The 27717-nt window shown below is 46.5% G+C and overlaps 1 protein-coding gene across 1 annotated transcript; it reads right to left on the bottom strand.

Moving 5' to 3' along the window:
* Positions 1–3645: 3645 nt before the first annotated feature.
* LOC128343820 (major histocompatibility complex class I-related gene protein-like) lies at positions 3646–26734 on the bottom strand. The gene is made up of 7 exons (XM_053293256.1): positions 26717–26734; positions 23811–24120; positions 15080–15352; positions 14407–14685; positions 8920–9204; positions 8649–8738; positions 3646–4434 (listed from the first exon to the last, which is right to left on the bottom strand). Exons 1-7 carry the CDS (start codon positions 26732–26734, stop codon positions 4340–4342), a joined length of 1350 nt encoding a protein of 449 aa, XP_053149231.1. The 3' UTR covers positions 3646–4339.
* Between the last annotated feature and the right edge of the window lie 983 nt (positions 26735–27717).

Genomic DNA, 27717 nt, shown 5'->3' with positions numbered 1-27717 from the left:
GGTTAAAGTTCTAGAAGCTCACCTCTCAGCGTGATTAGTGATAAATTGCTGGCATTCTACCTGCTTTTGCTGTAAAGATTGGACAGATCTCAAGCTGATGCTGTGAAGTTGTAAGTCTGCCAAATATAAATTAAGGATGGGTATTCAATCTGTGTATTAAATGCTGGAATTTAAGAATTAAACTGATGGCTAAAAGTTTTAAAACTTAAAAAATCATCATCATCAATTTTATTACGGCCATTGGCCAACAGAAATATGAGTAACAAATATACTCAATACAACGATCAATAAACAATGCTAAAACACAAAAAAACAGAATACCATCACTCATAATAAATTACTTAAAAACAATAAACAGCTCTCACAGTTAAGCACTTAATAGGGACCTTAACCTGATGGCAATGTAGAAAAATTTAGCTACAATTGTTGTAATCCCGGGGCTTGAATCCGCGATGCAGTAATATGTATAAAAGAGCTCACACCTTCCGGGAAATTTGAGTAACAGAGGGGAAATAAGTTCTTCTCTAAAAACTTTAAAAAGCAAAGCAGTTGGAATTTTTTTTTTTAGTACCTTCTGAGAGAGTTTAACTCAACAAACAAGCGATTTTCTGTTTGCTGTTGAATATGTCTATCATGAAGTGCACCAATTAGAGGAAGAAGGCGGATTATTGAACTGTGGGGAAAATTAAACTGGCAGTGATAAGATAGAAAGGTTGCGGTCTGGAGCTGAGTTTATTTGGAAAATAATTCCAGGCCTCTACTTTCTTGGACAACAAAGAGGCTGAATCTTGCTGTAAGAGCTGTGTTGCTGGAGGAGTTGTAAATAATGCAAAAGGCAAAGCAGCAGAGCCAAACACAGACCCAAACACAAACTAGGAGACTTTCTGTTCCAAACCCAGGCCTGGGTGAAGGGAAAATGTCTTCAGAGTTAAATGAGACACTAGTTGCTATGAAACAGTTACTAGAAGCTAATACTGGCACCCTCCAACAAATAAGTCAGGATATACAAACACTTAATAAGAGAACATCAAATATTGAGGAGACAGTGAAAAAACTGGCAGAAGACAACAAAGAATTTAAAAGAAGGGTGGAAAGCCTGGAGCAAGATGTGGGATCACTAAGAGATGACAGGGAAAAATTATTAGATCAGATGGCTTTGTTGGAACTGAGGCAAAAAGAGCATTTCCTGAGGTTTAGAGGAATCTCAGAAAAAACTGGTCAAGATTTCAAAAAAGTGCTTAGGGAGGAACTCACACTATTTTGGGGAATTTCAAGTGAAGAGATGGAACAGCAGATAGATGCAGCTTTTCGTGTGAATTCTGAATATGCCACAATAAACAAATTATCTAGAGATTGCATGGTTCAATTCAACTCCAAATCAATTACAGAGCAGATACTGCAAGCACATTTTGCCAAAGCCCTTACCATTGAAGCTCAACAGATAAAAGTTCTGAAAGAAATACCATCCAGGATTTTAAGGAAACGTAAGGATTACAAATTTTTAACAGATGCTCTAAATGCCATTTTGGCAAGGAGAATGAAGGTTGTATTAAGACTTTTTATTCATGAAGATCAAGCAAGCTTTTTGCCAAAACAGCAATTAAGAGATAATGTGAGAACAGTTCTGAATGCATTGGAGTATTACGAAAAACTCAGTGATAAATAGATAGCTATTATCTTTCTGGATGCAGAGAAAGCATTTGATAATGTCTCCTGGCAGTTTATGTGGAGGCTACTGGATGTAATGGGAGTTGGTAATAATTTTATTAGGGCTATTAAGACAATATACTTGGAGCAATACGCTAAAATTATTATAAATGGGGAACTATCAGATAATTGTAAAAAACAAAAAGGAACTATACAAGGCTGTCCACTTTCCCCATTACTTTTTATATTAGTACTGGAAGTGCTTTGTAGAAATATTAGAAAAGATGATCAACTACAAGGCCCGAAAGTTGGGAAACAGGAGTATAAACTTAGAGCCTTTGCGGATGATGTGGTGTTTTTTCTAGAAAACCCATTAGAGAAGATCGGAAGACTTTTGCAAAAAATACAACAATTTGGCCAACTGGCCGGGTTTTATATAAATAAGACTAAACAAAGGTGTTGACAAAAACTATGGACCAGAAATCTAATGATAGATTTTTTTGAAATAAGTAAACTGAAAGTGGAGAAGAAAATTAAATACTTGGGTGTCTGGTTGACAAACAAAAACTCTCTGTTGTTTTCAAATAATTATATCAAAATATGGAATAAAGTAAAAACTGACTTGCAAAGATGGACTAGAATGAACTTATCTTTAATGGGAAGAATTTCAGTTGTGAAGATGAATGTTTTACCTAAAATGTTGTTTGTGTTTCAGACTTTTTATTTATTATTTATTATTTATTATTTATTTATTTAGCACATTTTTATACCGCCCTAACCCAAGGTCTATTCCTATAATTAACACATTAACTTGTTTCAAGCAATGGCAAAAGGACATAACCAAATTTGTTTGGCAAAGGAAAAGACCAAGAATTAAATTTAAAAATTTAACAGATGCTAAAGAAAGAGGTGGTCTTACCCTGCCTGATTTAAGGTTGTATTTTGATGCTGTTTGTTTGACATGGTTAAAAGAATGGATAACATTAAGAAATCCCAGAATAACTGATCTGGAAGGATTTGATAGAAGGTTTGGATGGCATTCATATCTGTGGTAAGATAAAAGTAAAGTGCACAAAGATTTTCTTAATCATTATGTAAGAAGGAGTCTAATAAGAGTGTGGAAAAAATATAAAAAGTGGTTGGAATCTAAAACTCCATTATGGTTATCCCCGATTGAAGCATTAGCACGTAAAGAGACAAATATGCAATCGGAATGGGGTACCTATAGGGAAACCACATCCTTATATTTCAAACTCGTATTCAAATTCAGAAACGTATGTAAGATTGTGTCACAGTACGTCAAGAAAGGCTTTACCTTCCAGTTACTGAGTTGACTCTTTAGGAGACTTTCAACACCTGTACTGAGATACAACCCTCCTGGCTAGATACCCTGTCTAATCAACCATACACACCAACCATGGACATTTGATAGTGAAGCTCGCTCTACAGAGGTCACGCCTGGTGTGCAAAACTACCCACCACTCTCCCAATCCCACCCTCAGTCCTGCTCTAGAGACTCTTATCAGAGATCCTCTCTCTAGCCTTAACCATCCCTATCTCTGACTCATCCAAGCCCTGACTCGGAACCTGTTAGTTCACTCCAACTGGATTTTAGAGCCACCTCTTCACTCCATTCCAAAGCCCCTTCCTTAGGAATTCTCTCCAGAGGAGGTTCCTAAGTTTAAATTCCTCTTGATTGACAGTGTTTACTAGCCAATCACCACAGTGATCACATGAGGATAAAGGTGGCATGAAAACAACACATGGGTGTTTCGTGGATTGTCACACAGATTGTGCAACGGAGTGATGGGATTGATGGGATGTGGAGAATGTCATCTGGAGGCCCCACAAAATTGCCTCTAAGAATCAGTGTTCATGTTGACACCTCTTGAAGAGGTTCTTCTGCCTATTTAGCCTGGGCAACTGACCCTTTTGCAGGGGTAATTGCTCCATTGACTTTTTGTCATTTGCTGTAAAAGAGAGAAAGGAGGAGATTAGTGCCTTTTGGATTTCATTCATTTACTTCTTTTTGACAGTGCTTTTCTATGTAAAATAAACTAAGAGCAGCACACAAGCATAAATATAGACATTAGAAATCATTATGAAACACAGCCAAAAAAATTCTGGACTTTTTAGCAAAATTAAAACATAACAGCATTAAAATGGGAATTACAAGCCACAGGAGAAAAAAAATTACATCCCACTTGTTAGTGTGTTTCCAAAAAAGTTCATAGCCCTTCTAGAAGTGGGAAGAGAGGGAGCCCATCAGATCTCCTCAGGCAGGTCATTCCACAGATGTGGAGCCAGCACCAAGAAGGTCTTGTCCTTCATGCCAGCCGACACGCCTCCCCTCTCCACAAACCTCTGAAAGCTGCTGTTCACTCTGTAGAGCAGGGGTCCTCACACTCGGGTCCCCAGATGTTGTTGGACCAATGCCCATAATCCCTAGCCACAAGAGTCAAAAGCGGTAGTGGCTGGGGATTATGGGAGTTGGAAGTCCAACAACATCTGGGGACCCAAGTGTGAGAACCCCTGCTAGAGAGGAAAACATTTCTTCTATGGATGGGAGGAGCAGACTGGCCTTCTGTAGCCACCTCTCCCAAACTTGGGGTTTGGGGTCGGGTCAAGGTTGCAGGCAGCAGCTCTTCTGCAGCTTCAGGGTCCATCCAATGTCTCTTCAGAAAGAGACTCCTTAGCCATTCTGCCGAGTTCCGCTGGCATCTGCTGCCATTCCACTGTGTTGAAGATGGAGGATGGTCACTGCTTTGTAGCCTCCCTGTTGTTTCTCTGCAGAGAGAGAATCAGAGAGTCAGAGTTCAAAGTTGCCCCAGGAAGTTACCCATCCCTCCACCTGCAGATGCTCCTCCAGCCTCTTTTTAACAACATTCGGAATAACAACTTGTTGCACCCTCCACATTAAGGAGGCAGTGTGATATTGCACACTCGTTGTACCATCCACATCAGGAGCAGCACAATGCAAGGGTTTTTGCACAAGTGTCAAATCTTGCACAAGAGACACCTGAGCTTGTGGAAGTGGGGTTCAGAAAAGAGGAAAAACATGACCCCGCCTAATCCCTCAAGCCTCTGGCCAAGAGATGGCAGCAAGTGGATGGCAGAGATGGGGGGTGGAAAGGATCCATGGTGGGCTGCCACTGGTACAAAGCCGCAGTTCACAGCCACCAGGAAGTCCTTGGGAGGACATCAAGTGGGAGATGAGAGCAGAGGACTTCAGGTCTTCCATTGACCATAGGGACACAGGAAGATGCCTTAAATGAGTCAGACCATCTAGCCGAGTACTGTTTACACCAGGCATCCACAAACTGCGGCCCTCCAGATATTGCTGAACTACAACTTCCAGCATACCCAGCCACAAAAAAATTGTGTCTAGGGATGCTGGGAGTTGCAGTTCAGCAACATTGGGAGGGCCGCAGTTTGGGGACGCCTGGTCTACACTGACTGGCAGCGGCATCTCCCGGTTTCAGGCAAAGATGCCAGGGATGTAACCTGGGACCTTCAGCACACAAGCAGATGTTCTTCCACTGAGCTCCTGCCCCATCTCCTAAGGCGAATATCTTAGAGTGCTCACTTGTGGTCACCCATCCAAATGCCAATCAAGGCAAGCCCTGCTTAGCAAATGGAACAATTCCTGCTCACTACTGCAAGTCTGGCTCTTCACTCCCTGTTTTCCCGAGCAGAACTGCTTGCAATCCTCCTCCATCCACAAAGGAGCAGGAACTGTGGAGGGGAGCCAGCGGTCAGTCAGGAGGCCACCAGATGACCTCCACATTCAGGGGTGCTAGCTGGCAGCAGGGACACACCACAGCTGGGTGATCACAGTTTGGTGATCAGTGTGTAATGGAAACGCCACCCTCACCACAGATTCCAGGACACTCCACTTTCCCCCAAAGCCCACAGAACCTTCTCCAAAGGACTGTCTCTGTCCCTTCTGCAACCTGCAGCTAGGCCACATTTGGGGCCAGTTGGTGTGCCATGTGTACATGGTTATTTTTATCCTCACAACCAGCCTGTGAGGTAGGCTAGCCTGAGAGATACATGACTGACCCAGAGTCACCCAGTGAGTTTTATGGTTGAATGGGGATTCGAACTCTGGTCTTCCTGGACCTAGTCCAATACTCCAGCCACTACGGCTTACAGCCAGCATATACCCAGCAGACTTCTAAAAGCGGCCCAGTCGCAGAATAGCTTCAGTGGTATGGACTTCATGGTCCACAAGCTGCACAGCGTTGCATGGGCATTTCCCATTGGGCCATACCCCATGCTGGATTTAGGCACAGGCTAAGTAAGCTACAGGGTCTCACATTATGAAAGGCCTCTGAATACTGACTGCATTTCAAGGTTACATAATGGTTTGGAAAAGAAAAGAGAAAGTTCATGTTTTAAATTTTGTGTGATTTGCAGACTGTGTTCCTTCTTTAGTTTAGTAATGCGGAACTGTGTAACTGCTCTTGTGTTTCTGTACCTTAAAAGCTTTCATAAATGCTACACAATGCATTTTCTGCATTTGCAATTAGAGCTCTTTCTAAGACAAGAGACATCATTACAAACCATGCCTGTGAGGTGTCCCTATGTGTCCCTCACTACAACTGTACCAGATTTGGAGCAAATCGGTTAGGCAGTCCACAAGTTAGCCCTCATGAGCCTCAAATATCCACGCGCCCGCCATCTTGGATCAGGGTGGACGACATCATTACAAACCACACTGGAAACAATGTAGTAGCACTCTGCAAGTACAGGTGCACTGGTTAAGTAGTTGCCCACGTGCACTCTTCTGCAAGACTGCTGGACGGTTCCTTAGAGGTCGCCATAGAATGGGCTGTTCAGACATGCCCACATGACACTGCTCAATGTGTTTGTGCAGACAAACCTGGGACTTGCATCTCCAGTCTGCCGTTGACAAATCTGACTGACAAAACCCTGCTAAACTGCTAGCGTCACTTGTGAGACTCTAAATTCCAGTAAGCAAGCCATTTCTCATCCTTCCTGTCCAAAAACAGTCATGGATCATCCTCAAACCCACCTCATCTACACTGTGATGTTTCAAAACCAATTCATTGTACTATTTTCTAACTATAAGCCATAGTATCTCCCCCCCATGCCTCCCTGTCCCATTTCTGCCAATCATCTGAATCACCCTTAATGTAGTCTGCAGTTGGAATGGAAAGCTTGTGCCATCAAGTTGGTGTCAACTCCTGGCCACCACTGAGCCATGTGGTTATCGTGGTAGAATACAGGAGGGGTTTACCATTGCCTCCTTCCACGCAGTATGAGATGATGCCTTTCAGCATCTTCCTATATCACTGCTGTCCGATATAGGAGTTTCCCATATTCTGGGAAACATAGGCAGTAGCGGTCCTATAATACATGTTGAGAGAGAGGAGAAAATCAAACTAAGAGCTGACTCCACAATACTCTTTGTTGTCTCATAAAATTTTAATGATGCATGGCGTCAAGGCCAATGTGGTCTGTCAAACAGCTAAGACCTTCAGGCAACATTTGGTGAGATCGAGACTCTATGATCAAAGGTGTGAAACAAAAGCTTGGCTAGTGTGTGAAGATAGGGAAGGCACCTGCAAACAGAAAGGTGTTGTCTATACGATTCCTTGCACAGATAGTGGCGAATGTTGTGTGGGAGAAACTGGAAGGCCTCAACTGGCTAAGTTTAAAGAACATCTGGCAGACTTAAAGTATATCAATAGAGAAAGACCTTAGTCAATACACATGAGAGAGAGGCATAATGAAGGAAAAACAAACAATGCCACTTAAAGTATGTACCTTGGAGACAGAATGTTGAATCCAGCGGTGGAGCCCCCACTGGGCGAACGGGTTCCAAGAACCTGGGCCATGGCCTCCAGGGGCCACACCTCACAGCCCCAGACACACCCCCCGCATCTGATGTCAGATGCAGGGGGTGTTTTTTTGCTTCCAAACAGTGGCGCACTACGGCCCCGTTTGGGAGCGAAATAACACTCCCGTGTCTGACGTCAGACGCGGGGGGTGTGGCCAGGGGGCAGCCAAACATGGGTCACTACCAGACTCCCTCTGCTACTGGTAGCATCAGAGAAGCATTGTACATTGATTTTCGGAAACCAGGGGTTAATGGCAAAGAGGAATTTAAAGAAATTCTGAGGTATATTGGCCTCTAAAGGGTGAGCTGTTTAACTTATTCCTTTCCTCATCCCCTCTTTGTTAGTGCTGAGCTCAGAAAAGTACAGATTCAGGTGCCTGGGAGAATTTCAGCTTTTGCTGTATAAGAATGCCAGTTTGTACATGGTTAAACATTGCGCATTGACAACGATGTCTTTATGTCTAAACGTTTACTTTTAAGAGAATTTTGTGGGATTTATTTCCTTTTACTGTATATGCAATAAAAAGAAGGTCTACAAAGGAGATCTACTCTTTGATGTTCCAGCATCTTTAAGTACTTTGAAAAGACTGCTAGAATGGAGGGGAACAGCAAGGGCATCTGTGACTGTCCAAAGCAGGAGGTCATGGGAAAGAGGCACTCCCCATTCTTACCCGTTCAAGGGGTGCCTTTATTAACAAGGAGAGAGAGAGAGAGATTGAGAGATTGAGATTGAGATTGAGAGAGAGAGAGAGAGAGAGAGAGAGATTTCCATGGAAAAGGCCTCACAGAAGTCACTGGGGCTTCAGTCCAATACATCAGGTACATACCTTTGGATCTGGGGGACAGTTAAGCCTGGAGGCTGCACTAAATGACGCTTGGATGCTCAGTCAATAACCTGGATTTTGCCATTTCATCATTAGGGGATTCTTTACTCTCAGCTGGTGTACAGCTCTACTTTTAATTTGGGAGTGGACTAGATGATCTCTGAGTACTGCCCAGTCCAGGTGCGGAGACTGGAGATCCACCAGATTTTATGAGTAATTCATGGCTGCAGCCCAGGAGGTCTGAGCTATCAAGCAGGGGTCTTCGACCACAAAAGAGCATCTCCCCTCCCCCAGGAAATTCATCCACTTACTGATGCAGAAGATGATCCCGGCCACCAACAGGATAGCAGCAGCCCCAATCACAGCCGCCAAAATGCCTCCCAGCATGGCACCCGATAAGACTGCAATGGGAAAGAAAGAGCAAAATATTGGAAGGGAGCCCTCCCAGACAGACCCAGTTACAGCATATATTATCCATGCACTTATTCATTATGATAACAATCCCTTCCTCATCTCCCAGGATCTGCCCTCCCAAAGTTGCAAAAAAAGCCAGTCCTTTCTTCCCTCTGCTCAGTCGCTCACCAGGTTCCTTCCAGGCGAAGAGGTGAGGCTCTGGAAAACCAACATGTTCCACCTGGCACTGGTAGCGCGCCCTGTCCTTGGAGTCAATATTGACGTTGATCCAGGTGTGGTAGGTCCCATCTGAGTTGGGGACAACATCCCCACGGAGGGGCTCCTGCTCCAAGAACTCCCCGTCCTTTTTCCAGGTCACACGGATCTCCCTGGGGTAAAAGCCATAGGCCCGGCAGAAAAGAGTTTCCAGGCGACGGTTGTTCACCCTTCGCTGCACCTTCACCACTGGGGGCTCTGCAAAAATGGGTTTCAATAAAGCATTTTTCCGGTGGATAGCAGTGTGGGTGGTCTACTTTGATAGCAGGGAGGGAACCCATGTGGGCATCCAGTCCCACCCTCAGTCCCGACATGGGAGATCGCGCCTCTCTCCAGCGGCCCCTCGGTGTGAGGGAGATAATGAAGAAAATAGGGCGGGGAGGAGCTAGGGGGCCCTCAGGAGCTGGGGGACCTGGGTTCTTTGAACCCCTTCACTCAATTATGGCGACACACCTGTGGTGATTACCTTCCTTGGAGACCTAGAGAAGAACCTTAAAGATTCATCTTTTTAGCCTAATTTTTAGTGATATTTTGTTTTAATATTGATTTTAATCTTCTTGTAAATTTTTTTTTTAATTTTAATTGGTATGTATTTTTTTTAATTTTAGGGTAAATCACCCTTAGCCACTTTAGAAAGGGTGGTATATAAATCAAATCAATCAAATGTTTTTGAATTCCTCACATGTAATAAACTGTGCCCAAAACATTTCTGGCTGGGAAGGGGGAGTTGTTTCGAGAGAAGAGTGTTAAGCTAAGTGTAGGATGGGGGGAAGAAACTGGGAGAGGAGACTGTGGGGATGAAAAAGGCAGTTAGACCAGCCATTTTGAAAACGCACAAAGAGAGAGACAAAAATATACACCCATACACAAAGAGCACACACCCAACCACCAAAATGGAAATCCACAACTCACAAACCAAAATACAAGCAAAAACACAGGAACACACACACACATGCGCGCGCGCACAAACACACACTGTCGTCAGGGACCACCACCACTCCCCCAACTGGGACACAGAGGTTCCTCAGAGGAGGTGTCTGTGGTGAGTGGAGCCAGAAGTCCGGCCTCTCCCTGACCTTGACCCTCTGAAGGACCCCCATGACTGAGACCCCTGAGATTCTTCACTCAGAGGAGAAGCCCTTAACCAGCTGTTCCCAGCCACTCAAGTATACTATAGCACAGTGATGATTTTCACACATCACAGTGATGATTGTAAAAGAATCTCCTAACCTTCAAAATATACGACAGTGGATTCATAAATATATAAAGTATAGTCAAGTTCACAGTGGCTGACATGATGTGCAGCGCTACAGAGCAGTAACCCTGCAGCCCAGTCACAACAATGAGGGAGATGGAAGAAGTGCTGCTTGCGCTTCTGCCCATTCTTAAAAGCATTGCCTTAAAAGTCTGCAGCCTTACAGCTGCTTAATGCTGAGCATCATGTCAGCTTGTCTCTTTAGATTCAGCACTAAACGTTACATTGGGGAGGGGATTAGGAGATTGCCAACATTGTAATGATACATTTCCTTTTCAAAAACTATGGAAATCCAATGTTAGAAAACCTGCTGGTTTAAGACCAGGGTCAAGGCTATCTCATTTTGGCTCAAACGCTACAAAGCCAAGAAATTGGCCCCTAAGGCTGATGCTTGAATGGACGTGCCATCTGATCAATAATGATCTTGTGCAATGTCACAAATTGTGCTTGCTTACAACTTACCCTCCATGCATGCACACTTTTCCTTGGTCTTTAAGACCCAGATCCACATGGGGAGGATGGAGAGAGTAGCACTGACAAAGATACCCCGTGTTGTCCAGGTCCTGTTCTGTCTTTTGAAGCATCAAAGCCTCACTGTATTGCTAGAGGAATTCTCCTGTGAGTTGACTCATGCTGGTTTTTTGCTTACATACTAGCTTGCAGCAGTGGCGGGCATGAACACCACCCCAGGGGAAAGGGGTGAGGGGAAAGAATACAACCTTAAACGGCAGTGAACATCCCCACCACTGGTTCCCGGTACGCTCTACATGGCTGTGTTGGCCAACCCAACATCCTGTAGGAAAGCTGCCCCATCCACACTGCACAGTTGGCCTCTGTGCATGTATAGAGGCCATTTGAGGGGTTACAATGGCACCAATCTGCCATGCTAACTGCTCAAATGGCCTCTGTGCATGCACAGAGGCCAAATGAGCAGCAAGGCGACACAACCTCTACACAGGATGCTGGGTGGGACAACATGGCCATGTAAACCATACAAGGAAACAATGGGGGTGAATTTGCTGCCATTTAAAGTTATTTTTCCACATCCTCACCTCTTGCCTCCCCTGCCCACCAGAGCAGTGCTCACGAGACACTGCTGAATTGCAAGATGGGTTAAACAGTGGGAAGTAACCCCTTTCTTGCACCCATAAGAACAGCCCTGCTGCATCAGGCCCAAGGCCCATCTAGTCCAGCATCCTGTTTCACACAATGGCCCACCAGATGCCACTGGGAAACCCACAGGCAAGAGCTGAGGGCATGCCCTCCCTCCTGCTGTTACTCCCCTGCAACTGGTATCCAGAGGTATCCTGCCTCTGAGGCTGGAGGTGACCTATAGCCCTCCAACTAGTAGCCGTTGATAGACCTCTCTTCCTTGAAGTTATCCAATTCCCTCTTAAAGCCATCCAGGTTAGGAACATAGGAAGCTGCCATATACTGAGTCAGACCATTGCTCTATCTAGCTCAGTATTGTCTTCACAGACTGGCAGTGGCTTCTCCAAGGTTGCAGGCAGGTATCTCTCTCAGCCTTATCTTGGAGAAGCCAGAGAGGGAACTTGAAACCTTCTGCTCTTCCCAGAGTGGCTTCATCCCCTAAGGGGAATATCTTGTAGTGCTCAAACTTCTAGTCTCCCATTCATATGCAACCAGGGCAGACCCTGCTTAACTATGGGGACAAGTTATGCTTGCTACCACAAGACCAGCTCTCCATCTCCAGACCAGCTCTCCATCTCCAGGTTGTTGGCTGTCATCACATCTTGTGGCAGAGAATTCCACATGTTGATTATGCATTGTGTGAAAAAGTACTTCCCTTTGTTGAGCCACCTAATGGGGAAGTAACTTGCCTAGAGAGCAGGAGGCTGTTGGTTTGAATCCCCACTGGTGTGTTTCCCAGAATATGGGAAACTCCTGTATCAGGCAGCAGCGATATAGGAAGTTGCTGAAAGGCATCATCTCATACAGTGTGGGAATGGGAATGGTAAACCCCTCCTGTATTCTACCAAGAAAAACCACATGGCTCTGTGGTCACTAGGAGTCGACACTGACTTAACGGCACAACTTTTCCTTCCTTTTGTGGTCGTAAATTTCTTGGCAATCAATTTCCTGGGATGACCCCTGCTTCTAGTGTTATGTGAGAGAGAAATTTATCTCTCTCTACTCTCTCCACACCATGCATGATTTTAGAGACCTCTATCATGTCTCTCCACAGGCATCTTTTTTCTAAACTAAAAGCCCCAGATGTTGTAGCTTTGCCTCATAAGAAAGTTGCTTGGTTGCCCTCTTCTGCACCTTTTCCAGTTCTACAATGTCCTACTTTAGGTATGGTGATCAGAATTGTATGCAGTACTCCAAGTGCGGCTGCACCATAGTTTTGTATAAGGGCATTATAGTATTAGCAGTTTTATTTTCAATCCCCTCCCTAATGATCCCTTGCATGGAATTGGCTTTTTCACAGCTGCCGCACATTTTGTCGACACTTTAGCAACCCATGGGGGTGGTTGGCACCCTCTGCACACTACATCACCACTCGCTCCCAGCACCCCCCAAGTGTCTTTAAGGTTTTTCTCCATAGGGAAGAATGGAGGTTTCAGTAGCCCCATAACTGCACCTGAGGGGTGGTGGGGTGGCCCAGAGAGAGAGGTGGTGTAGTACACAGAGGGCGCCAACCACCCCCATGGGTTGCTAACCCATGGGGTGCCGGGTTTTGTTGTTTCTGAGGTTTCTGAGTGTAGATTCTCTGGTAGCATGTGAGATTTTCAATGACAAACCATGAATCCACTCTCATTTGCTAACCTTAAAGACGCGTAAACTTCAAAAATCACTTAAAAACCAGCCCTTTGCCCAATTCCTTTCAAATAATTCTGGTAGCTTCCTTGCCACCCTTGGGCTCTACCAACCACCACACTCTGCTCAGGGCCACCCCTCCCACCCCCCCGACATTGCTGACACCTCCATGCTTCTTTATGGAGAAAACCTTGAAGACACGTAAACTTCAAAAATCACTAAAAAACCAGCCTTTTCCCCAATTTCTTTCAAATAGGTCTGGTAGTTTCCTTGCCCCCTTGGGAACTACCACCCACCACACTCCACTCTAGGCCACCCCTCCCCCCCCCACGTGAAGCTATACATTTGCTGCAATCCTCATTATTCCCTATGAGGAATTCAAAAATACTTTTAAAATTCACCAATAATCGGAGGAGTGTCCGATTGCCTTGGGGTTTTGTGGGTTGTAGGCACCCCGGGTGTCTACCAACCACCCCATTTTTGTGCCCCTAGGTGCTCCATAATAGGGGATAATGGGCTAGTTCAAGTCCCATTGTACCCTATGAGAAAAATAATTAAAAATATTTCAAATATTCATTAAAAATCATAGGAGTGTCTGATTACTTCGGGGTATGGATGGCTGTTGGCAACCATGGGTGCTCCACAATAGGGAATAATGGGCTGCTTTGAGTCCCATTATACCCTATGAGGAAAAAATAAAAATAAATTTCAAAAATTCATAAAAAATCATATGAGTGTCCGGTTGCTTTGGGGTTTGTGTGGTCGGTACCCCTGGGTTCCAGCTACCACCGCACCAACATTTGGAGGTTGAAACCAGTTCAAACTAGTTTGAATCAAACCAACCCCATTTTGGTTCGAATTCGAACCAGCAGCTCAAACCTGATGGCTGGTTCGGTTCGAATTCGAACCATCAAACCGACCCAGTTTGAATTAAAACTGGTTGGAATTCGAACCGGTTTGCACATCCTTACTCTCAAAGAACTCCAAAAGGTTAGTGAGGCAAGATTTATCTTTGCAGAAGGTAAACCCATCATCACCTTATTCTGACTCAACCCAAAGGAAGTTTTAGAGTGCTCCGGTGAGGTTGAATGAAGGCAAATGGTTTTTGATGCTGACTTGTCTCTTTTCAGCTGGGGACCATAGTCTTAGAAGATGCTAAGGGCAGCAGTGTTTTCTATAGTCCCTGGTGCATGGAGACCTGGTGTATGATCTGAGATCTGTGTTCTGAGACGATACAGCTCATCATTCTAACCCCTTTCCTTGCTCATTCACCACAACAGGAAGATCAACCTTTCCGTCTAGATTGTGCAGGGTCCAAAATGGAGATAAATTTCTGTCTCTGCCCCTGTTTTTGTCATCCTCACCTATCCTCAGCAAAGATTCCTTGGCATACTTTATGTATTTCTGCAGCCACTCAATGCATTCCTCCTCCAGGAAATCCCTGTAATACTGAGGATGGGCTGAGATAGTGTCCCACTTCCTCTTGAGCCCTGGAGCGGTGGCATTGGCTGCTACAGTCCAGGAGACGGTGTCCTTGTCGAAGCTGATGAAGTTCCTCCCATTGTAGCCATAGCGGATATTCCCCACTTTCTGACCGTCCTCCCTCAGCTCACAGCCACATATTCCCTGCCAAGTGAGAAAACCTAAAAGAGAAGAGAAGTCGGTTCCACATTCACACCTTAAATATGGAACTGACATTTGCATGCTGACAGATCCTACATTCAGCTTTGGGATACCCCATATCATACACTCCCAGACTGTACTTAGAAAACTGTCCCCTTAGAGATAAGCCAGCATTCTCTCTCGTCCACAGCATCGATTTTATTCAAAACACATGTTGCCCTATGTGGATAAGTTGATAGACTTGGAGCGAGGAAAATGGGAGAAACAATTCCCCTCTTACTCTCCACTCACAATGCCCCTCCCACTCTCCACTCACTCAACAATTTCCTTCCCACTCTCCACTCACAACCTCCCTCCCACCTTTACTGTTCCCTCCCTCCATCCCACTCACTCACCAATGCCCCTCCCACTCACCCTCACTCTGGTTGCCATATTTTTGGACCATCGCCGCATGTTGGCTCAACATCTCCTCTAGACCAGATGTATGCTGGGTGTACAAGCGCCAGTACTCAGGATCATCCTGGACCAGCTTCTTCATCCACAGGACTAGAGGCACAAACTGCCTCATCTTCTGCTCACGGCGAACGAAGAGCTGGTCATCCAAGTACCCCAGACCCATGAACTGGGGTAGCTCTTCAGCAGAATCCCACACTGCAATATGAACCTTCACAGAGTGTGAGGAGGTGCCTGAAAGGGGAGAGAGATGGGCAGCAGAGTTAGGGCTTTTGCTGTCAAGGGCCCCCAAAGTGACCTAGGTGCATCCAGCAGCCCAGCTGGATCAGGCCCAAGGCCAATCTAGTCCAGCATCCTGTTTGACACGGTGGCCCACCAGATGCCTCTGGGAAGCTCAAGGCAAGAGGCAAGGGCATGCCTTATTATCACTGGCTGTTGCTCCCCTGCAACTGCTATTCAGATGCATCGTGCCTCTGAGGCTTGAGGTAGCCCATAGACACCAGACAAGTAGCCACTGATAGATCTGTCCTCCATGAATTTGTCTAAGCCCCTTTTAAAGCCATTCAGGCTAGTGGCTGTCACCACATCTTGTGGCACAGAATTCCTTAGATTAACTATGCACTGTGTGGAAAAGTACTTCCTTTTGTTGGTCCTAAATTTCTTAACCTTCAGTTTCATGGGATGACCCCTGGTTCTAGTGTTGTGTGTGTGAGAGAGAAATTTCTATCTCTCCACTCTCTCTGCTCCATGCATAATTTTATATACCTCTATCATATCACCCCGTAGTTGCCTCTTTTCCAAACTAAAAAGCCCCAGATGCTGTAGCCTTGCCACATAAGACCCCTGATCATCTTGGTTGCCCTCTTCTGCACCTTTTCCTGTTCTACAATATCCTTCTTAAGAGACGGTGACCAGAACTGTATGCAGTACTCCAAATGTGCACCAGTTCTCCAATAATGCTGCACCATAGATTCGTATACAGGCATAAGAATATTAGCATTCTTATTTTCAATCCCCTTCCTAATGATCCCTAGCATGGAATTTGCCTTTTCCACAGCTGCTATTTCAATAAGCTATCTACCATGACCCCAAGCTCTCTCTCCTGGTCAGTCACTGACAGTTCAGACCCCATCAGTGTATATGTCAAGTTGTGTTTTCTTGACACAATTTGCATCACTTTTCACTTGCTTGCATTGAACTGCATTTGCCATTTTGCCGCCCACTGTCGTCCATGATCTTCCTCCCTGCTGCATGAAGGCAGAAAGAAGGTCCTTGGCTCCAGCATTTCATAGAAGCATCTACAGACGCTTCTTTTCAGCTCTATCCAAAACACTGACAGTGACTGGGAGTTGCAGCAGGAAATCGGGGAGGCGTCAAGGAGAGGCAGGGCTGTAATCATGGGTGACTTCAATAAACCACACATAGACTGGGTAAATTCACAGTCAGGTCATGACAAAGAGGTCAGATTTATAGATACGCTAAATGACTGTGCCCTAGAACAGTTGATCTTGGAACCAAGCAGAGAGAAGGCGAGCTTCACTTAATTCTGAGTGGCACCCAGGATCTAGTGCGTGATGTCAATGTCATTGACCCTTTAGGGAACAGTGACAATAGTGCCATCAAATTCAGCATACATGTGGGGAGAGAATCACCAAGGAAGTCTAACACAGAGATTTTGAATTTCAGAAGAGGAAACTTCTCTAAAATGAGGAGTATGGTGAAAAGGAAGCTGAAAGGGAAAATCAGGAAAGTCGCTTCAGAGTGCATGGAGTTTACTCAAAACCACAATACTAGAAGCCCAGTTAGATTGTATACCCAAAAGGAGGAAAGGTACCACTAAGTCCAGGTGGATGCAAGCATGGCTGGCTAACAGGTACCGTCAAGGAAGCCATAAAAGGGAAGAAGACTTCCTTCCAAAATTGGAAGGCCTGTCCAAATGAAGAGAACAGAAAGGAACACAAAGTCTGGCAAAAGAAATGCAAGGTGACAATAAGGGAGGCAAAAAGAGAGTTTGAGGAACATTTAGCAAAAAGCATCAAGAGGAATAACAAAAACTTCTTTAAATACATCAGAAACAGGAAAGCTGCCAGGGAGGCGGTTGGACCATTCGACAATGAGGGAGTGAAAGGGATTATTAAGGAGGATATGGAGGTTGCAGAGAAGCTAAATGAGTTCTTTGCATCCATCTTCATGGCAGAGGATACTGAGCATATACCTGTTCCTGCACCAGGCTTTTTAGGGATGGAGGCTAAAGAATGAGGCAGTTAGAAGTGACAAGAGATGATGTTCTAAACTGTCTGGAAAAACTGAAAACTAGCAAATCGCCAGGACCAGATGGCATCCATCCAAGAGTCCTCCAAGAACTCAAATGTGAAATTCCCAACCTCCTTGCTAAAATATTTAACTTATCCCTGAATTGGGCTCTGTACTAAAGGACTGCAGAGTAGCAAATGTAACACCGATTTTCAAAAAGGAATCCAGGGGCGATCCAGGAAATTACAGGCTGGTTAGCCTAACATCTGTTCCAGACAAATTGATGGAAAGCATCCTCAAAAATAAAATTGTAAAGCACCTAGAAGAACAGGCCCTGCTGGGAGTGAACCATCATGGCTTCCGCAAAGGTAAATCTTGCCTCACCAACCTTTTGGACTTCTTTGAGAGTGTCAACAAGTATGTGGATCAAGATGATCCCGTTGACATAGTATACCTGGACTTCCAAAAAGCTTTTGACAAAGTTCCTCATCAATTACTCCTGAGGAAACTTAGCTGTCATGGGATAAGGGGACAAGTACGTGTGTGGATTGCTAACTGGTTGAAAGACAGGAAACAGAGGGTCGGTATAAATGGAGAGTTTTCACAATGGAGGGAAGTAAGAAGTGGGGTCCCCCAGGGATCTGTACCGGGACCAGTTCTTTTTAGTTTATTCATCAGTGATCTAGAGGTAGGGGTAAGCAGCGAGGTGGCCAAATTTGCAGATGATACCAAACTCTTTCAGGTAGTGAAATCCAAAACTGATTGTCAGGAGCTCCAAAGGGATCTCTCCAAACTGGGTGAGTGGGCGACAAAGTGGCAAATGCGGTTCAATGTTGGCAAGTGTAAAGTGATGCACATTGGGACAAAAAACCCCAACTTCAAGTATATGCTGATGGGATCTGAGCTGTCGGTGACTTACCAGGAGAGGGATCTTGGGGTCACAGTGCACAGCTCATTGAATGTGTGGACTCAATGTGCGGCAGCTGTGAAAAAGGCCAATTCCATGCTAGGGATCATTAGGAAGGGGATTGAAAATAAAACGGTTAATATTATAATGCCCTTATAGAAAACTATGGTGCGACCACACTTGGAGCACTGCATACAATTCTGGTCACCACATCTAAAAAAGGACATTGTAGAACTGGAAAAGGTGCAGAAGAGGGCAGCCAAGATTATCAGGGGCCTAGAGCACCTTTCTTATGAGGCAAGATTACAACACCTGGGGCTCTTTAGTTTAGGAAAAAGACGACTGCGGGGAGACATGACAGAGGTCTATAAAATCATGCATGGTGTGAACAAAGTGGATAGAGAGAAATTATTCTCCCTCTCCCATAACACTAGAACCAGCGGTCATCCCATGAAATTGATTGCTGGGAAATCTAGGACCAACAAACGGAAGTACTTTTTCACACAACGGATAATCCACTTGTGGAATTCTCTGCCACAAGATGTGGTAACGGCCAACAACCTGGATGGCTTTTAGAGGGGTTTGGATAACTTCATGGAGGAGAGGTCTATCAATGGCTACTAGTCGGAAGGCTGTGGGTCACCTCCAGCCTCAAAGGCAGGATGGCTCTGAGTGCCAGTTGCAGGGGAGTAATGGCAGGAGAGAGGGCATGCCCTCAACTCCTGCTTGTGGCTTCTGGCGGCATCTGGTGGGCCACTGTGCGAAACAGGATGATGGACTAAATGGGCCTTGGGCCTGATCCAGCAGGGCTGTTCTTATGTTCTTGTATCTCAAATCCCAAATCCCAGGATCCTGATGTGCACATAGCAAGCCATGTGCAAAAATGATGGGAGCCAAGCCTATGATTTAGAGCCCTTCCCACCCATTGCTTTGTTTCTGCTGCTGGCACACACCACAGCAGAAGGGTCTTTGACCATTTGTTCATGTTGGGAAATGGGAGAGTTCTTCTTTCTCAGCTGGGCTGAATTTGGCTCCTGAATCAAACACGAAGACAAAGGAGCAGCCAAAAGAAGAGCTTGACGTTCATATTCCTCTGCCCCGTCTCTCCCCTTCCTCTTCTGTTCTGCCTGCCCTCTTCACAGTCTGGGCAGAGGAACATAGGAAGCTGCCATATCCTGAGTCCGACCATCAAGCTCAGTATTGTCTACACAGGCTGGCAGTGGCTTCTTTAAGGTTGCGGGCAGGAGTCTCTCTCGACCCTATCTTGGAGATGCTGCCAGAGAGGGAACATGGAACCTCCTGCATGTAAGCCTGCAGACGTTCTTCCTCGAAGGGCACCATTCCCTAAGGGGGACATCTTAGTACTCATGTGCAGTCTCCCATTCAAATGCAAACCAGGGTGGACCCTGCTTAGCAAAGGGGACAATTCCTGCATGCTACCACAAGATCAGCTCTTTTCCATCTTGCATGTTGGGGCAAGTTGGGACAGGCAGGCTGCTGGGTGCTCCTCTCCCTGCTATTCCAAGAATTAGGAGCAGCTCTTCCCAAGGACTTGGCCTTTGCTAGTTGTGGAGTAAAAACAAAGCGCTTCCCTTGAGCTTCCCAAGTTGTGTCTTGCCTGCAAGGACACGGGACAGCCTCCTAGTCAACGGAAGCCCTAGGCAGGATGTTGCTGTCATAGACAGATGTATAGGGGAAGTCAATCACGTCCCTCCACTGTGGTTTCCAAAATGATGACAAGTGGTGATTGTAGTTTAGAGTTGTAACTCAGCCAAGTTCCTCCTTTTCTGGCTAGCGTTGCACTTATCTGCAGCTCCAGATCTGAGTTGCCAAGATCCAGATGACTCAGCATCCTCTTTCCCTTCATCAGCAATATTATGAGCACCCGGCCCAGGAGATACGAGCCCTCATTGTCCGGCGGCTCGCCCCCACACAGGAACATAGGAAGCTGCCATATACTGAGTCAGACCAGTGGTCCATCTAGCTCAGTATTGTCTACACCGATTGGCAGCAGCTTCTCCAAGGTTGCAGGCAGGAATCTCTCTCAGCCCTATCTAGGAGATGCTGCCGGGGAGGGAACTTGGAAGCTTCTGATGCTCTTCCCAGAGCGGCTCCGTCCCCTGAAAGGAATATCTTACAGTGCTGCTCACACACCAAGTCACTCATTCATATGCAACCAGGGCAGACCCTGCTTAGCTAAGGGGACAAGTCATGCTTGCTACAGGGGCGTAGCAAGGTTGGAGTGGGCCCAGAGACAAGATTTTAAAATGCCCCCCCTCACAGAATTCATCAATCCTGGGGAGGGTAGGAACAGGGTCTCTCAGAGGCCCACCGATTCTTCTTCTCGCTCAAATGCCCCAAGGGGATCCTCTCCCATCCATAAAGAAGCCCGGCTGTGCCACTTAATGTCTGATCTTCCAGTCTGCTCTTCAGATGATAGTCTCCTGGGGTCCCCTGCGTCTGTCTCCTCTATATCTTTTGGCCCGGCCTTACTTCCACCGGGGGAGTCCAAGGATTTCGTCCCATTGACTATTTCGGAAGTTGGCCCGACTTCGGATTCGTTTATCCCTGACCTGTCTGATCTTATAGAAAATCTGCTGGATGTGCCTTCAATAGTGCCACCTGCTATCAACCAGGGCCTTCGGACATCCTATCAGTCGCCGACCTCCTCTGACATTTCGGAGCCATCTGCGGTGGAGGATGATATGACCTGCGATCCTCCCTCCCTTCTTTATATGTGTGTATCACAGATATGTGAGTGTCTTCAGTAGGCAGTGCCCTAGCACTTCCTCATGTGTGCACATATATTTTGTTACCTATATAGAGTCACATTCCATGACATTGAGTGGGGAAACCCTCAGAGCTGGGAATTTGACTGCAGATGCATGTTGGATTCATTGGGGGAGACTCTGTGGGGAGTAGCAGTGGGGTCTGCTAGGAGTGCCTTTGTCAGGGGGAGGAGAAATGGAGACCTTTGGCCAGGGTCTGGATTCTAGAGGAGTGTGGGCTACTACTTACTCCGCTTTTCTTTTCTATCTATCTGTCAGATTTGTACACCGCCCCAGCCTTTCATCTCTTGGGTGGTTTACAGCGACATAAAACAGGTTAAAACACAGGAAATCATAACCTGAAAACAATTTAAAACCAGAGTCAGATTTAAAAGCTTGGGTGAAGAGGTAAGTCTTCAAGTGCTTTTTAAAAGTTGTCAGAAATGGGGAGGCTTGTATTTCAGTAGGGAGCACATTCCACAGTCTTGGGGCAGCAACAGAGAAGGCCCGTCCCTGTGTGGCCACCAGATGGCAACTGGAGATGAACCTCTCCAGATTATCTCAATGGGCGATGGAGCTCACAATGAAGAAGACAGTTCTCTTAAATACCCAGGGCAAAGCCATTTAGGGCTTTATAGGTAACTAGTTAATTTTGGCCCGTTGAACAACGGGCCCTAGTAACGACTCTCCTGTCCCCCCGCTGCCATTCCCCCTCCCTCCCTCCCTCATTAAGGGCCAAATCGGCCCAGCCACTTGCCTCCGCAGCTTCCGCCGCCGACCAACCGCCCGCCCACCCAGCTGCCGATACCTCCTTGTTCCCGGAACACGTCCTCCGCTTGATCCGCTGCTCGATTAACAGAAGGAGAGAGGTGCTTGCATGCAGAGCTCCACTCTCTTTAAAGTCTCTTTCCGAACTGGCGGTTTGCGCGGCAAGGACGCAAAGCGCCAGTTCGGGAAGAGACTTTAAAGAGAGTGGAGCTCTGCATGCGAGCACCTCTCTCCTTCTGTTAATCGAGCAGCGGATCAAGCGGAGGACGTGTTCCGGGAGCAAGGAGGTATCGGCAGCTGGGTGGGCGGGCGGTTGGTCGGCGGCGGAAGCTGCGGAGGCAAGTGGCTGGGCCGATTTGGCCCTTAATGGGGGGGGTCAGCTGGGAGGGAGGGTCGGCGGCGTCGGCTGCGGGTGCCTTTTAAAAAATATTTAAGTGGCCTCCGCTCCGCCCCCGGCCTCCGTCTCTTTTGGCCGAGGCAGCGGCGGAGCCGCTGCCTCGCCCAGTTTACCCCGGCGCCAGTTTTCCGGCTTCTTTGGGGCGGCTGCTTCTGGCCGCCCAAGATGGCTGCCGGGTGCCGGCGAGCGTGTCTCCCTTGCCCTGTTCTGCGCCTGCGCTTCGCGCAGGCGCAGAACAGGCCAGGGAGGCACGAACACACGCCTTGGTGTCCGTCCACGGACGGACACCAAGGCTTTTATTAGAGAGGATAACCAACACTTTGTCTTTTGCCTGGAAATGTAGCCAGTGTAGTTCTTTCAACACAGGAGTGATGTGGTCTCTCCGCGAGATGACCCAGAGACCAACCTGGCTGCTGCAATCTGGACCAAATGCAGTTTCTGGACTACGTACAAAGGCAGCTGCATGTAGAGCGCATTGCAGAAGTCAAGTCTGGAGGTGACCATCCGATGTACCACTGTTCTAAGGTTGTTCATATCAAGAAATGGATGCAGCGGGTGTATCAGGTGAAGCTGATAGAAAGCATCTCTAGCCAACAACCTGAGATACCAGGGAGAGGTGTGACTGATTGTCGTCAGTCACTTTTTAGCTAAAATACAACTTTATCTAAAATACAAATTTCTCATGGCCTGCATTTCTGAACTGCATTATTTATTATTGTTGTTGTTTGTTTGTTTGTAAAGAACAGCAGTTTTTTAAAGAACTGCACATTTTGTGTCTGGTGTGGTTAGAGTGTTGGACTAGGACCGGGAAGACCCAAGTTCAAATCCCCATTCAGCCATGAAACTCATTGGGTGACTCTGGGCCAGTCATGTATCTCTCAGCCTAACCTACCTCACAGAATTGTTGTGAGGATAAAAATAACTATGTACACTGCTCTGACCTCCTTGGAGGAAGTGCGGGATAAAAATTTAATAAATTAATTAATGATAATTGTTGTTGTTGTTGTTGTTACTCTTTCCACCCTCTCTGTTTGTGCAAAAAACAAAATATCATTCACTAGATGTTACAGGTTAAAGGCAAAACAGTTTCAGTGTAAAATATACCATCTTCAGTTGCCACAGAAGAGGTCTTGGTGGAGAGAACTGTTTGGAAGTTAATAGGCGCATCATTAGCATCGCCAATTTATCAGCTTTAAAAAAAGGTCTCCGTGATATCCTTTGCACTTAGGAGCAGTGCCCGTGCAAATGTTTCTGACCCACTTTCATCACTCTTTAATGCCCCTCCCTCTCTCACACACACGCGCGGAATGCAGCTGGCAACCAGAGCCCAGGTCAGGTTCCGGGCAGCATGAATCTCCTCTCCCACTTCGATCCCCGTTTCCACATTGCTGCCCCAGAGGAGATTGCAAATCTCTCCCCCTCCCCATCACGGAGGAGCCCACTTGGAGCGGGCGGGGAGCTTCGCCAAGGACTGCTCCCCCCACAAGCAGCCCCCCAGGTAGCGATCGGCAGAAGGGCAGAGATGCCCAGAGCAACAACCAGAGGCATCTCCCTCCCCGAGCGGCCAGCAGTTCGGAGCCCTCCTCCGGGGATACTCACCAGAGCAGCCGCCCAGCAGCAGGAGGGCAGCTGCCCAGAGGGGCAAGAGGCGGACATTCCCAAGATGCATCAGGAGCCCGTTTCGGCAGCTCCAGGGCAGGCTGGGCGCCGCGATCTTCTTCCTGCTGCTTCTGCTGCTGGGAACGAGGCGAGGAGACGCCTCCAGCAGCTGCCCTGGAACTGGCCGAGAGGGAAATCGTCTCTCGATGGGGAACGGGCAGTCGGGCAGTCGTTGGGCAGAACCGGATACTTCGGAAGAGGATTTCGGGACCGAACCCCAAAGCACATTCTCTCCGCCGCCTCCTCCGCCCTAGCGTCAGGGGCGGGAAGGAAAGGGGGTAAAACGGGGACGTTTGTTGGCTGAACTGGTTAACCTGGATCATTACAAAGAACCATTTCCGGAAACGGAGTGGTATTGGGCGGATGGCTTTACCTAAATGGTTTAGGATCAAGGTATTTGAGGGGGAGCCCCCGAAAAAGGGGGCGACTTATCTGTACCCCCCCCCCATAAGTCCTAAGTGCAAGGAACATTCAGTTATTTTAAAATGGTTTATGTAAGTGGGGGGAATAAGGGGTGGAGTAAAATGAAGGGGCAGTTTGGCACCAAAAGTTGGCAACCTAGCCCATTCCTGGCAATGGGCCATAACAGGAACTTCCATGATCTGCAACCTCGGTCGGTCTAGGTTGCCCATCACTAGGATCATAGGAAGCTGCCATATACGGAGTCAGACTCATACCATTTATACATCTAGCTCAAGACAGTCGTCGTCTACACCAGGGCTACTCAACTTTGGCCCTCTTGCAGATGTTGGCCTACAGTTCCCATAACCTCTTTCTACTGCCTGCTGTGGCTGGGGATTATGGGAGCTGTAGTCCAAAATCAGCTGGAGGGCCAACGTTGAGCAGTCCGGGTCTACACACAGACCGGCAGCAGCTTCTCCAGGGTTGCAGGCAGGAACCTCTCTCAGCTCTATCTTGGAGATGCTGCCAGGGAGGGAACTTGGAACCTCGATGCTCTTCCCAGAGTGGCCCTATCCCATGAGTGGAATATCTGACAGTGCTCACATTTAGTCTCCCATTTAAATGCCAACCAGGGTGGACCCTGCTTAGCAAATGAGACCATTCATACTTGCTACCACAAGACCAGCTCTCCTGCCAGCACAGTTACTGCACTTGGGTGAGTGACCTGCCAGGGTGGGACCTCCTCCCTGCCCATTTGTAAGTGGGTTCAGTGGCACTCTCTTGCATGCCTAAAAAGGGCCTTCTCTATAGTGGCCCCCACAGCCCAGAATTCTCTCCCTCCTGATGTTCTTTTGACTCCTTCCTTGTATGTATTATGGTGAAAATTAAGTACAAGGTGGAACAAAGAAAGGTTTTAATTTCTGCCTTGTCAATAAACACTGGTATACAGTTTATTGCTCTGATTCTTTCGATCAACTGCATTTCTGTATTTTTACTGAATGCGTTTTGCTTTTATGACCTAGTTGTAAAACCCACTTGGACTCCCCGCCCCCCCCCCGCCAAAAAAGCAAGGGGAGGTTAAATTAAAATAAGTGATGTGAGCCCTCCCACTGGCATGAGATGATGACATCACAACTAATCTGCACAGCATCTGACAGTCGTTTGGGCAGATATGGCTTCTCGCTGCAATATTTATTAACATTGGGTCATGATGCTGCCAAGAAATTATTAAACAGCGTGTGGTGGATATGGAAAAGCAATTGGATTTACGTCTGGTTATCACCAGTAGTACTTTAGGTGGATTTTCAAACTTCTTCCAGCCAGCTGCATACCTCACACACTTGACCACCTTAAATCAGAGGAGAGCTTTCTCGCTGGTGTGGTTTAATGCTTTACCTTCTGCCGTTTTGGATGGCAGATTTAAGGGGATACCGCTAAGGGACCGGTTATGCCCCATGTGGTTCGGGTGACACTGTGTCTGTCTTACATGCTCTCTTACACTGTGCCTATTATAGGGACATTCGTACTATCTGGATAAAGCCATTCTTTAAAAATAGGCCTGGTCAATCAGAAGAGTATTACATCTCCTATCTACTGGCGGATCAACAAGCAGTTGTTACAGTGGCAACAGCAAGATTCTGTGTGGCAGCCTGTAAATTGAGACGGGAGCAATTGATTCGTTGTAACTGAGATTTCTGTATAACCTGATGTTTTGTTACTTCGTCTCACTGCTTTGATTTTACTTTGTTTTATGCTGATTTGTATTTTGGTATGTATGTTGACTGGTCACTGACCGTAATAAATTATTACTAGATCTACATTTCTGTATTTTTACTGAATGTGTTTTGCTTATTTGACCTAGTTGTAAAACTCACTTAGATTCCCCCCCTCGAAAAAAGTGGGGGGGGATTAAAATAAGTGATGTGAGCCCTCCCACTGGCACGAGATGACATCACAACTGATCTGCACAGCATCTGACACATTGACAGTAATGTAGCTGCAAATTCAGATGTGCAGGCGCCCTCCATGACAGCCCCCATGGCCACACTCACTAGTGGAGTCACTAGTCAGTAAAGCCAAGAAATACTGGCGCTCCGTCCCTGCATGAGCCCTCCAGAGTGCATTTATTTCCCTTCCTCTCCCTCAAGGGAAATAAATGCACCCAGCCAGCAAACATTGGCTGGGAATGAACTCCAGTGGGCTCAGGTGGCCTTTCAGAGACTCACAGCAGGGTTATTTGAATCCATCCATTCAATGGTGGCTCTGCCTTGGCAGGTCCCCAGCTGGCAAATGAACCACTGACTGGGAGTGAAAGAGGGGCTGTGCCAGACACTCTCAGCCAGTGAACACTTCGCTCACCAGCTGGGTGTAGGAAGAGGGTGAGGGGGTGCACTGTGGCCCAGGGACATCTGTCCCCCCTTGTCCAATGGTGGCTACATCACTACCTTAGAACTGTGCATCATGTTGGCCACCGTTTTGTATTAAGTACATGCTGCAGAGTACTAGCATATGACTCCCTAGGAAACTTATTGTGTGGGGTCAGAACTCTAGAGACGATTTTGATCTATCTGTCCTATATGGGGTCACACTTCCCCAAAAGGAACAGGTTCGCAGTTTGGGAGTACTTCTGGATTCACACCTCTCCCTGGTTTCTCAGGTTGAGGCGGTGGCCAGGGGTGCTTTCGGTCAGCTTCGGCTGATATGCCAGCTGTGTCCATTCCTCGAGATCAGTGACCTCAAAACAGGGTACATTTGTTAGTAACCTCCAGACTTGACTTTTGTAATGAGCACTACGTGGGGCTGCCTTTGTACGTAGTCCGGAAGCTTCCGTTGGTTCAGAATGCGGCAGCCAGACTGGTCTCTGGGTCATCTCGGAGAGACCATGTTACTCTTTTACTGATGGAGTTACACTGGCTGCCAATAGGTTCCCGGACAAAATACGAACTGCTAGTTATAACTTACAAAGCCCTAAACGGCTTAGGCCCTGGGTATTTAAGAGAGCGTCTTCTTCGCTATGAGCCCCACCGGCCGTTGAGGTCACTTGAGGAGGTCCGTCTCCAGTTGCCGCCAACTCATTTGGTGGCTACACAGAGACGGACCTTCTCGGCTGCTGCCCCGAGATTGTGGAATGTGCTCCCTACTAAGATACGAGCCTCCCCATCTCTGGCAATTTTAAAGAAACTTCTGAAAACACATCTCTTCAACCCAGCTCTCTCAGCTTTTTAAAACTTGTTTTTAAATTGTTTTGGCTATTTAATTGGTGTTTTATGATGTTTTAATTGTTAATTATTTTATGCAGTTTTATAATTTTCTGTTTTAATTGTTAATTGATTTTAATGGTGTTTTAATATTTTAACTGAGTCTTTTAATATTTTAACTGAGCCTTTTGAAAGGGCGGTATAAATTTTTTAATAATAAATAAATAAATAATAAAAAACAATTTGGA

This window comes from Hemicordylus capensis, chromosome 2 (genome assembly GCF_027244095.1).
Source record: "Hemicordylus capensis ecotype Gifberg chromosome 2, rHemCap1.1.pri, whole genome shotgun sequence".
Classification (NCBI taxonomy): Eukaryota; Metazoa; Chordata; class Lepidosauria; order Squamata; family Cordylidae; genus Hemicordylus; species Hemicordylus capensis.
Note: the sequence above shows the minus strand (reverse complement) of the source record. Positions and strands in the feature narration are given on the sequence as shown.